General features: G+C 41.7%; 1 protein-coding gene across 1 annotated transcript in view; it reads right to left on the bottom strand.

Annotated features, from left to right (window-relative positions):
- Window positions 1-3652: 3652 nt before the first annotated feature.
- me1 (malic enzyme 1, NADP(+)-dependent, cytosolic) overlaps window positions 3653-13471 on the bottom strand; it is a 69465-nt gene continuing 59646 nt past the window's right edge. The window contains exons 10-14 of the mRNA XM_084471448.1: window positions 9800-9905; window positions 8156-8298; window positions 7554-7727; window positions 4441-4539; window positions 3653-3845 (exon numbers count right to left, since the gene is read on the bottom strand). Of these exons, the coding sequence (XP_084327574.1) occupies window positions 3678-3845; window positions 4441-4539; window positions 7554-7727; window positions 8156-8298; window positions 9800-9905 (690 nt within the window). The 3' untranslated portion in view covers window positions 3653-3677. The remainder of the gene's footprint in view (window positions 3846-4440; window positions 4540-7553; window positions 7728-8155; window positions 8299-9799; window positions 9906-13471) is intronic.

Below are 13471 nucleotides of genomic sequence, written 5' to 3'. Positions count from 1 at the left end.
AGTTGCCTTTATTTTGAACACAGAACACGGCACACCTGACCAACACAACTGACACTCACTCACGGTCATGAACACACTGCACCTCACACGGTAAGATAACACACACACGGTAAGATAACACACACAATGAACAACCACCAACCGCCAACCCCAATGTGATCCAGGGGGCGCAGGGAAGGTCCAAACCCCTACCAGAGGTGCACCCCCCAGCATCCCCTGCGCAGGACACCCATAGGTGGCAGTGGTCGCCACAGTATCTTTCTGTAATATTATTTATATTTTTGTTTGCTGTGTAGAAGGTTGAGACAGTGTGATAACTTACCTTGGACTAAGGTAAGTAAGTAAACCCTGGATGCCTTATCCCTGAGATGGAAGAAGACAGAAAATTACGAGACGACCATGTTTGTTACTGTCTAGGATTTATGTCTAAATCTTTGGGTGTAGGTTTTTAGTAAACTGAGCATATTCCACCAAGGTAGAAGTTAAGCTAGAACCACTGGCGTAGCATCATTGTGATATATTTCTTTGGACGGGAATGATAGAAGCGACTTTTATCATTTTTTAAGTGTTACAATAGAGGGGCATTCGTACCTGTTTGAGCGTTTCCGTTTCTCTGCACCATCAACAATTTATATGAACAATATTCTCAGCCCTCACATCGTTCACATGACACATCGTGGACACGCTCTCAGTTCCGAGCAAATTCTTTGTATTGCACTTCGTTTTTTGGGCTTTTTGTATAACGTCGGTGATGCAGAGCATGTGTCCAAGTCTGTCGGGCTGTCCGAAATGTGACACTTGCACTGAAACGGCTACGTTCCCAAGTCACAGACCCACCAGACTTCTCAAAGAAGAGTTCCACAGAATTGAAGGTATCAGTCTAAGCAATAATTAATTTATGTCATAAAGCTTTGAGACTTGAAGCACTAATCAGTCAATTTGATATATTTTAGGGTTTTCAGGTGTGATTGGCTGCATAGATGGCACTCACATTCCTATCATAGCTCCTTCAATAAATGAAGGAGATCATGTGAATAGGAAATCTGTCCACAGTATTAATGTACAGGTAGGCCTAAATAGTAGCCTTTAACATTCCAAATTAAATATACTTCACTATACAGCTAATTACTGCTCTCCACTGTGAAGATCATATGTGATGCAGCCCACATGATCAACAATGTGGAAGCGAAGTGGCCTGGGTCTGTGCATGACTCACGAATGTTTCGTGAGTCTACACTGAGTGCCAGATTTGCCCGTGGTGAGTTTATATACAGTATATAGCTATATCCTATGATCAATATTTTGTTTCCTCCTAATGCAACTGAAACAATAAACTATCTTGTATTATCATAGGAGAGTTCGATGGTTACCTACTCAGAGACAGATGGTACCCCTGCCAGCGCTATCTACTGACCCCTGACCCTGGCCCACAGCAACACCACAACTTGGCTCACTGCAGGACACGAGCCAGAGTGGAGATGACCATTGGGATACTCAAGGCCCGGTTCCAGTGCCTTCGTAGGCTCAGGGTCACCCCAGAAAGAGCTTGTGACATTATAGTGGCATGTGTGGTTCTCCACAACATTGCCACTGTTAGAGGAGACCAATGTCCGACTCTTCCCCCCAATGATCCAGATAATAATCCTGACCCCCCTGCTGATGCACGAGATGGAAGAGCTGTTAGAGACATGATATGCTTCAATAATTTCTAACTGATCCATCACCTCCCCAGTGTCAAAGAACGACAATATGCCTCTCATTTTATGAGGTCTTCTTTATTTCCTAGAAGGACAAATGTTGTACAGTTGTTAATCCTTTGTTGAAACAATTAAAAAACATCCACCTGTGGGCACAAACACACATATGGAATATAATTGTTGAATAAGTGGAACATTCAAGACAAAATTTATTTTGTTTCTCCAATTAATACTTACGCATTGACTCGGTCAGCAATTTTCTGCCATGCTGCTGCCACAGTATTGCTTTTTTTTTTTTAAATAAATATATGCTCACTTTCTGCATATGCGGTTATTAATATTTTCAACTCCACTGGGGAGAAGTAGGAGGATCGAGGCTTTCTATCACTAGTTTCCATGGTGAATCATGTTATCTGTGTTCCATTGATTTATATTTATATCCTCATGCACGGGCTTCACTCATGATTACCTTGACTCAGAGTTGATTGAACTAAGTGTTATCACCTGTTCTGAAACCGAAAACTCAGAGTTTGACAGCTCAATGGCTTGAGTACCAGATGGGGCAAACTATAAACTATCAATTAATTTCTAGTCCCTTGATTTGATTAAGAGGACACAGAGATGACTTCTCTAATGAGTTGTAAAGACATCCAATGTGCAGACCTTTATGTGACACACCTCACAACAAGCCATTGTTGTATCAAAAAAGAGATGCATGAATGTTAATGTTCTCAGATTTGGCACTCGGTCTCATTCAACTCAATTCAAATTGTTTACAATCAACACAGTAACAAAATGTTCCAGACTCCAATTTCTGTCCCCATCTTTTATTATTCAACCTAATCTCAGTCCCATTGAGATTAGGTGATCTCTTTTTCGATGGAGCCTCTGGCACGATAGAAGCAATACCATGATTCAAAGCAAACATTAAGCAGCCCACAAAATGCTATGCCTAAACATATAGAAAGATGGAAACTAAGGACACTTTAAATTAAATTAAAACATGCATTTTAGTTTGCCTCCAAATCCTTCCCTACCCTAGAGGTAAACACAACGGCAAGAGGGGAGACAACAGGGGATGGATTGATAACCAATATGAAAAATTGAAAAATCTTTTCAAGAATTTTATGGGTGGTCCTAACAACTTTTTAGCAAGCAGGCATGACATATTATTAAATGTCATTGCATCACACTCATTATCTTGTGCTGTAGTCAATGGCAATGTGCTGGTTAGGTCTTATAGCATCACCAAAGTGATAGGAAACACAAACTAGCTTCGGCCCCAGCCAATTAGAGGAACCAAAACTAAGGGACTCCAATGGGAAACCAATTACACACAAACAAACTTTTGTTAACGAACAAGCCCTTCCACGGGAGCTCTAATGTGGGACGGATGACAAACCACACTGTGATGAAGTATAATTTTAAAAGTTTATTTCACTATATTAAAGGATTTTATAGTTGGCAGTTAAAAAATATGTTTCTTGACATTACGAATTAAGGTGTCCTGTGGATATTAAGATTTCATATTCAACTTACGCAATTTCAGAAATATAATGTAATATCACACATTTCAAGTACATCACAGTGAGAAAAGCTGTCTTTTTATATATATTTCCCAGGTTGCACCATTCTGTTCAACGATATCATTCCATCATATAGGTTTACTAGAGAATAACATTACAACACAGCAAAAGGAGAAAGCATTAAACAAATCACTGCTGGTAATCATGGAATTTATTTTTTACCTTTCTTTAACCATACCAATGTATCATCACCCCTATAAAGACAATCTACCAAACACAAAGCTAGACAAAAAAAAACCAGAATTGCAATCATATTGCACAGTTTTATTAAATGACACCGTCATCCGCCTCGTCTCCCACTCCCACCCACCCACACTCTTCTCTTCTCTGTATGTGCCCCCCCCCCCCTCTCTCCCCTCGTCTCCCCCACTCTGCCGTGAATCTGGGGTCAGACTCACAGCTTGCAGCTCTGGAAGGCCATGGCGGGCTCCGGCCAGCGGTAGGCGTCCACCGAGAACTCGTTGTAGTCCGTTCCGTAGACCAGCGAGCGGACGAACTCCTCCTTGTTGGCCGGCTCGGGGCGCAGCGTCGCCATGCCGTTGGCGTACCCCTGCTCCAAGATCTACAGGCGGGGGGGGCAGTGGTCAACCAATCAAATGCTCTGATGGGAAAAAGGCCCTGTCTGTCTACCTACGTAGCGGGCTACCTGCGTGGCACTGTGCCCGTGCCCATGACCACGGTCTTCCACAGGTCTGGAAAGACCTATGGATGAGGCTTGCGAGCTAGTCAGGTGTTTTAGGGGGAGTTGCTGTGAAATGAGGTCTGAAGGGAGGGGTGGCATTTTCCCTCCATTTGGATACTTTCGTAATCTAGCTCCGCCTGGCTGGTTTCTGTAACTTGACTACCCCAGCTTTATTGAGCCAAGAAACATACGTTATTGGATCGATCTTCAGTTTCATCGGTTTGAGGACTCCACCTTTACAAATGCACCCCCCTCCCTCTGTTCACTGTTTATGTGTGTGAGTGTGTGCTCGGGCGTATGTGAGGGCTCGGGCGTATGTGTGTGTGTGTGAGTTGGCTCAGGCATGTGTGTGTGTGTGTGTGTGAGAGAGCTGGACATTCCCTGTCTTCACTGATTTGAATGCTACCTATCACTGATTTGAGCCCTTAGGGGTATTGAGGAACCTTTAGGGATTCAGGGAGGAGGGTGAGCTCACCTTAACAGCCAGTTTGAGGGAGACATCCCTGATGGAGCTGAGTGGAGGGTACAGTCTACCTTCAGCCAGGTCCTTCTCCGTCACCAGCTCAGCGATGGTCTGTTATACAGAGGACACCATTTCAGGAAATACACACAAACACTAAAAAACCCCACTGTATACCTACACATAGAGGGATATACACAGACAGAAACAATGACCCGTGGAGATGGATAGATAGAAATATAAATAGTTGAAAGGTGGACATGCTGACAGGACAGGAGGAATACAGCTCTAATCATTCTTCGTGGAGCCCATGCCATGCCTCACATAAATTCTTCACATTCTAAGACTGATCCTGACCACATGCAATCTCACAGTCGGTCTTATTACGCAGGCCAACTCCAAAGGCTCCTCATTCTTACTCCTCCTTTGTTCTGCGCTCCACAGCTGGGCGGTCTGATAACCTCACCTTCCCCACGCAAAAGCTCTCTGGCTTTCTCTCACAATCTCTCCCCATCTCTTGATTTGCAATACAGTGTTGAGTGTCTCACCCCTGTCCCATCTTATCATGCCTCCACATGGTAATTTGTAAGATATATTCCACTTGGATCATGGCGTTTCATATATATATATACTGGGTAAGTAACGGATTTGAGAAAATGACCTGCTGTTCCTGTACAATTTAGGGGTGTGATTCCTTAATTGGCTTCCTTAAAAATCTTCAGCACTGCTTGTTCAGCAGTGAGCACAGCTTTTGAAGAACAAAATCTGATATGGATAATCAAATCCTTATGAAATATATACTCATACCTTATTGTTGACGTATTTAACTTTTTTCATAGACAAAGCTAAAACCCCAATATATAATAGTTAATAATATATAATATCGCAGCCAATGGAAAATTCTAGTGGTGAGAGGAGAACATTTATTCGATAACAGCACGGTTAGAGTCTGATCACCGCTCTGAACGCTGGCCAGCATTCCGTGAAGTAAACCAACCCGGTTTATCATAACTTACTAACATTTGACAAGATAGCAAAAATAAGAACTCTCCATCAAAGTACAAAACAACCAAAAGCATCCTCAAATCAGTTGGCCTCGAAAGTTAGTTAACATCCTCACATCTGCAGGGCCACTGAAGGTGATACTTGTTGCTTTCACAGTATTTGTGGACATGGTGGGGACATGGTGTCGTTGGTGAATGTTTTTACTACATGGTGTTGTTAGTGAATGTTTTCACGTCAATGTTTGGCGTCACCATTTGTGGGTTTTCCCGTGGACCTCGGAGCCCATATCGTACAGGGGTCTCTCCGAAGACAGAGGGTCTTTCGGGAAAGATCCCTTGGCATTGCCTGAGAATATTCTTTATGAGAGATACAGGTTCTCACCAGAAGGTTCTCTATTTGATTGTCCTTGTTGGACCTTGTAGGCAATGCTACACAAAGAAGCTGTGCACTTACTGTTGCGAAAAAGGTTGTAGCTGCGCTCAATACATTGCTAAATGTGTTTGTGGTGTTTCCTAGCTTTTTTACCACTCAAACTGAAGGACGTATTTCATACACACAGGAAAAGAAAACCTCTACCTGCGTGAGAGAGTAGAAGAGTGGAGCTAGCGCATCAGGCTTGAAATTCTGCGTGCAGGGTTTGTCTCCCAAGTGATGCGCATTTATGAGTAGCTTAAAAGTCCCAATTCTTCTACTTATTTACTAAAGGTTATGGAATTATATTTTTGGGCTTATTTTGAAATTAAACCCATGTTCTCAAAGCCGTGCTGGCACCACATCTAGATGGGGGTAAAAGGAATGATGATGGACAGGTGAGATTTGAACCCGGTCACTGGCGTTCGGGTCTTATAGTAATCCACAACGCCAACACCACTACATCTCAGTGGTTGAAAACATATGCTATACATTTCTAACATAGGGTTGGGTGTATTTAAAGTGAATTCCCAAAATTATAGAATAAAGCAGGTTGGACGTTGCTTTTGCATTTTGAAATCATCATCACTCTATTGGGATTGATGGTGAACAATTCATAAGTGATTCTTTTCACTTACGAATTAACAAGATTGGATATTTTTCGCCAGCACTCCTCCCTAGCCTTATTATGTGCAACTGTGTTGCCCCTAGCTGTTATCTGATTATTGAACTCCTCATAGGAGTTCATTATGAATATCTGTCCCTCTTGAGTGAAATATACTGCTCTTGATCTATCCATTTTGTAAAGGTGAGTAAAATGACGCGATAAACGCCCCTTTTACGGGAGCACGCATTGAAACTAAAGTGAAAAACCTGACAAATCGAATCCCGAAGTGAGCTTCATGGTACCATTTAACTCTGATTGCGAGTTGCGAATTTGTCGATCCAGGTTTTCCAAAGAAAGCCTGGGTATGTTCAGCGAGGTTTGTAGTATACGTGTAGTATCGTAGTAGGATGTTATTGTTGGTGAATGTTTTCACTACATGGTGTTGTTGGTGAATGTTTTCACTACATGGTGTTGTTGGTGAATGTTTCCACTACATGGTGTTGTCTTGTTCACAGATGTATGAAGGTTACCTTTCCTTCAGGAACGTATACATTGATGACGGGATTCTGCTAGAGGCCCGAGAAGTGAAGGGAGCTGGAGAATGAGCAGTCTGATAGAGGTCTCTGACAGGGTCTCTGTGGCTCTCTGGGTCTCTTGACTCGTCTCGGGCCTCTAGCTATTGGTGAGGAGTTACAGTGTGTGTGTGTATGTGTGTGTGGGGGGGGGGGGTCGGGAGGGGGTATATAACATCACAAGCACCAGCAAGAACTTTTAAATAAATTCATAAAAGGAATTATATTATTCTATTATTTCTTGGAGACAACAGCAATCGAGGAGGAAGACACTGTTGCCCAAAAATAATAGCATTCTCCTATTTTCTATCTGTTATATTGGAGCGAAAACAAATCCCACCTTTGTCAATAGAGTAACTCTGGAATACTATACTCATAATCATATATATAATCATATATATATATATATATATATATATATATATATATATAATATACACATTATCATGAAGTTACTGAATATTAGCAATGTGAGCTAAGCCTGCGAGCTACCAAACGCATAGCAAGATCTGGAATGAGCCCAATCAGGTGACCTCTGCGGTGAGGAGGAACACTTCGTCGGTGATGTGGCGGAGGAGACACGCGGTGACGCCCAGCCCCACTCCTGGGAACACGTAGGCGTTGTTTCCCTGGCCGGGGAAGAACTTCCTGCCGTCCTCCAGGGTCACGGGGTCAAACGGACTGCCACTGGCGAAGATGCCCCGACCCTAATAGCACAACATTTATATTCAAAATAATGGCACTGGTATAATAGCAGGTATAATGGTTTGATTGTCAAAACAATATTAATATATATCTTTTAATAAATTGCTCAAAAAACGTAAGAAGCTGACTTTAACCTACCCACCTGCAAATCACCTGCATGTAATCAATGCAGATAAAAGGCTGATTTGCAACCAAGTACAACCACGCTAAAAGTCAGGTCATGCTGGCCAATTAATCACTCTGCACATCTCTAATAAATTCCCTTCATCCTGTCTGTGTTTTTAGGAACTGTACATGAAAAAAGTTGGATAGGATTGGGGTCAAATATGGAAGTATAACCACAAGGCAACAGAGTGTCTGTGTGTGTGTCGTTGTGTGTGCGTGTCTGTGTGCGTGTGGGGTAGTGAGGCCAGCCTAGCGTGGTCTCTACCTCTGTGAGGGTGTAACACTGCTCAGCCGTGCACTCTGCTTTGCTGGTGGGGTTACTGAGGGCGAAGATGATGGGCCGCTGGTTGAAGGAAGCCATGTCCCTGATGATCTGCTCCGTGAAGGCCCCTGGGATCGCCGCCACACCTACCAGAAGGGGACCATCCTTGTTTAATTGTAATTTAGTTAATAATCAAATCAAAACTAAGGTTGCTGAGGTTGGTTTGGTTGGTTTGATCAGATTGGTTTGATCAGGTTGGTTTGATCAGCGCCTGATGAACACCTTGTGGTCACTGCTCACAATGAGCTGGCTGTTGCCTTGCATGCTTGACCGCGCCGTCTGTGTGTCAATGTGTGCATGAATGGGTGAATGGCAGGCTAGAAAAGCTCTTCTTAAAAAGCAGTTCATGGCCATAGCCAGCCATGTGGTTATCAAGCTTATTTAAATGAAAAGATATCATATTTTTTTGTCTATGTTTTATAAAAATAAATAAATTACTAATTGGGGCTATAAACGAATCGTGAGATGAAAACTTGTAGTATCATTAAAGTATCATTCAATAATTTTTAAATGTTGTTCAAACTTTGTCCTGTAAAACATGACAAAAAAAAAAATGCAAGTAGGCTACTCAGGTTTTAAAAGTTTTGGTAAAATGCTATATAAAAATAATAGTACATTCTAAACAGCATATCTAATTATGATTTGAAACCTTTTACATTTATGTAAAACATAAATGTTCTTTAACCGCAACACTAAATGTTAAAATTATGCTTTTACACAACAAAACAAAGCAATCATCCGGGGGACCCCCCTTGACCCCCCTACGTTGGACGCTTCTAACAATGATTTTCTTATTTCAAGAGTGCCAAGATATAATTCGGAAACATATATTGAGTTCATGACTGTATATAGCTCAAATATTGTGTTTGTCGTCCATAAATGCATTAAAAACAGTGGACCTAACTCCTTTCTAAACCCTGGCTACGGCCCTGAGTCCATTTAGTATTTGCATGCATTTTCAGCAGCTAGTTGCTTAACTATGTTTAGAGGCAAACATGTCTTACATATTGCCCACATCTCTGGCTTTAAACCGTAGGGGGTAAGGCTGTTTCTCAATTCAACTCAGCAGAAAACCAGGAGCGTTGGGTTTGGCTTAAGACAATAATGGCAAGGTGCAACCTGCCACTCGCTAATTACACAATGCCTGTTGACAGGAGAAAAACAAGGACTCTTTGTGTGGTGTTATCAAGGATGTCCCTGGCAGATGAATTAGAGGGTCCCTGCCTTGACGGTCCAAATAGACTACTAACTATGTTTAGAGGCAAACATGTCCTACTTACTGCCCATGTTGCTGAAAGCACTAGAAAGGGGTAAGGCTGCTTCTCAATTCAACTCAAACCAGGGTCCCACCCTTATACCCTGCCTTGAAATTTGGTGCCTTTCACCAACACTCATCATTGAAATCGTTGTCAAGCTCTTGAAGTATTCTGGTACAACAAAAAACTTTTGTCACCTTAAAATAATTGGTTTATTCCAAAAAAGGGTGCTTTCCTTTCTAAATTTCCTTCCACAATCTTAACTTCCTCAAATCCTCACAAGGCCATTTTTTGGGCTTACAGAATAATGGAAAGGAAACCGATTTCCTACCGATGATGGCTGTGGGTTTCAGCTCCTTCACCACCTCCTCCAGTCTCCTCATTTGGGGATGTTCATGAGCGAACCTCAGCTTTTCATGGGTCAGGTTGTCTCGTCCCTAACACACAGAGACAGACACAGAGACAGAGACAGACAGAGACAAACACAGAGACAAACACAGAGACAGAGACAGAGACAAACACAGAGACAGAAACAGAGACAGTCAGAGAACAGGAAGGATTTGCATAAGTGTAAAGAAAACAGGTGAATGGAAAGAGTAGGTGAGTGAAGGAGTGAGTTATTGATTGTGTGGGTGAGTGAAAGAGTGAGTGTGTAAAAGTTCAAAGAGGAGTATTTAGGCTGGGAGAGGTGTAAAAAAGGCAATGTCAACAACTAACAAACAATTTATTTTTGGGGTATTCTTGTCAAAATGTGTGACGATAGACCCACACCAATGTATGGGTGCTAATAAAAATGAAACAAAAAAAATATGTCCTGCCTCTCCCATTGCTTCTTGAATGATCAAAGATCTCGTGGGAACTGTTTTCTCCTCTCACACACACACACACACACACACACACACACACACACACACACACACACACACACACACACACACACACGCACGGATGGATACGCACAAAAAGACACACACACACACACACATGGATGGACACAAACATACACACACACACACACATAGAAATGAACCAATAGGTGCCCTCAGTATCATCCAAGACAACAAAAACGAGATAGAAATTAGGGTTTTATAGAATAAAAGTGCTAGGGGTCAAAATGATGTCACAACACTGATGTGTACAAAATGTGTACAGGACATGTATTTTTTTACACACTGTTTTTTTACACAGAGTTGGGGAGGATTCCGGTATGGCGTTGAGGGGGTGAGACACACACTACAGAGCTCCCAACAAACTTGTGAAATGACATTGTTATAACATCGTCCTGGTGTTGAATTTGCATTTGTGGAACCATACGTTTACTTTCAGTGATGGCGGCAGAGGACAAGGCCTGTGAGGAAAATATTGTATCCATGTCTCAACTCATGACTGAACTTGATAAGCAGAGGTCGGTTCTAAAGGAGGACATCTCCATGTTAATTCAAGAGTCATTAAAACCTATCCAGACTTCTGTGGATGCTGTAAGGGATACAGTCAACTCGTTCCAAGCCAGGCTAACATCAACGGAGGCTACAGCGGGTGAGAACTTTGAGCGTGGCTCAAACTCGGCTGAGGCAACCATAAAGATTCTGCAAGGGGCTAATCAAGAACTGTTAGATCAGGTGGATGATCTCGAAAACAGATCGCGCAGGACAAACTTGCGAATCGTGAACATTCCGGAGGGTAGTGAAAGATCCCGTTAAGATCCCGTTAAATTCATGGAAGAGTTACTCCTGAAATGTGTGGGGTCGAGTGTTTTCACTGAGCGCCCTGAACTGGAGAGGGCTCATCGTGCCTTAGCTACTAAGCCGGTGAAAGATAAGCCTGCTAGAGCATTTGTGGTGTGCTTTCAAAGATTTCAACAGAAAGAAGCAGTGCTACATTGGGCAAGGAATAATGAGGTCAAGTTTGACAATGCTATCCTTCTATTCTATCCCGACCTGAGTGCTATCCTGGCGAAAAAACGTAAGGCGTTCAATGGAGTTAAGCAAGCATTGTATGAGAAGGAAGTGAAGTTCAGCCTGACGTATCCAGCTTGTCTGAGAGTGACTTTGGGGAAGGAGACGCTTATATTTGGATCACCGGACGAGGTAATGGAATTCTACAAGAAGCGCATTCTTGGGTCCAACGAGGGAGAGGAAGTGTTGGACTAATACGAACTCAGAAGAACTGACCAAAGTTACACAAAAACTAGGTACTCTGCTACTGATAAGCAAAGTCGATTTGTTTGGTAAGCAAAATGTATGGCACTTTTATAATGATGCAAATTTATTATTTGGGACCTTTGTAGATGATGCGGTTCTTAGGTGATGTTCACCGGTAAGGCATCTTTAGCGAGCCTGCAGTTTATCCCATCCTGGGATCTAGACATAGGCAGTTCATGCGCTATGGGTTTCAGTTTGTGTTGTATGGGGGGAGGGGGGTTTAAGGGTATGGGAAATTGTGTCTTTGGTTTTTATTGTGAGTCAGTTATGTTAAGTACACGTAGCCTAGCAGTTTTATACCTTTTTACGAATAATAGTAGGCTTAATCAAGAATTAGGTGAAGCAGTCAGATTGATAAGTTGGAATGTCAGGGGATTTAATGGGCCTGTGAAATAAGCAAGAATATTTGCACATTTAAAATGTTTAAAATGTGAAATTGCTTTTTTGCAAGAAACTCATTTGTTAGTGAAAGATCAACTCAGATTAAAGAAAACATGGGTGGGGCAAATATTCCATTCAAGATTTGGCCATAAGTCTAGGGGGGTGGCCATTCTGATACATAAAAAATCCCTTTTAGCCAAACAAAGGTAATAGAGGATGTACAGGGGCAATATGTTATTGTAATAGGGTCTTTATATTTTAAGCCTGTCATACTGGTGAATGTTTATGCTCCCAATTGGGACGATGAAGGTTTCATAGAAAAACTGATAGCAGCCATGCCAAGTCTCAATTCCCATTCTCTCATATTTGGAGGTGATTTAAATTGTACAATTAATCCGTCTTTAGGTCGTTCTAATCCAAAATCTAACTCTCCCTCCAAAATGGCAAGGAGACTGTCAATGTTTATGGATCAGGTGGGATGTATCGACCCATGGCGTTTTTGTTTCCCCTTAAGCAAGACTTATTCGTATTTTTCCCATGTACACCATAGCTATAGTAGAATTGATTACTTCTTTATTGATAGTGCATTGTTATGTTTTGTTAAAAATACTGAATATTAATTTATAATTGAATCTGACCATGCCCTTTTAGTACTTTTAGATCTCTCTTCCACACACAAAAGCACTGAGTACAATCCTTGGAGATTGGACACTTCTTTATTGAAAGATAAGGGATTTTGCCAAAGGATCTCATCAGCCATTGATGATTTTCTTAAATTTAATGATGGCGTTCTGTTTTGTGGGAGACACTTAAAGTGGTCATTAGGGGAAATATTATCTCATATAAATCCATGCTAAATAAAAGCAGATGTCGGGAGCAAGAAAAATTTATCAAAGCTATACAGCTGATAGATAGCCAATATTCAGCTTCTCCATGCCCAGAAATGTACAAAGAAAGAGTGGAACTGCAGGCTAAATATGAGTTATTGGCATCGGAAAAAACTGAAAGGTTGCTGTTAAAATCACGGGGTATCATGTATGAACATGGGGAAAAACATGGGGTTGGCTTTTACCCCACCAGTTAAAAAGCAGATAATCTCAGCAACGTATCTCATGTATTTTGAAATATAATGGGGAAGTTACAGTTGATTCTGTAGAAATTAATGACACATTTCAAGCATTTTATGCAAAGCTATATTCATCTGAGGCTCCTAAAGACAATACGGTTATGGATAATTTTTTCAACAATTTAAAGATGCCCAGAATTAATGCAGTCAGTAGAGCATAATTAGAATTGGATTTAATGCATACTGAAATTGCGGATTCAAATAGGTCCATGCAAAATGGAAAGGCACCGGGTCCTGATGGATACCTGTTGGGAAAAACAGTCTGTCTAGTTACTTGACCAGATAAAATGAGACG

This window comes from Micromesistius poutassou, assembly GCF_964030765.1.
Source record: "Micromesistius poutassou genome assembly, chromosome: 8".
Taxonomy (NCBI): Eukaryota; Metazoa; Chordata; class Actinopteri; order Gadiformes; family Gadidae; genus Micromesistius; species Micromesistius poutassou.
Note: the sequence above shows the minus strand (reverse complement) of the source record. Positions and strands in the feature narration are given on the sequence as shown.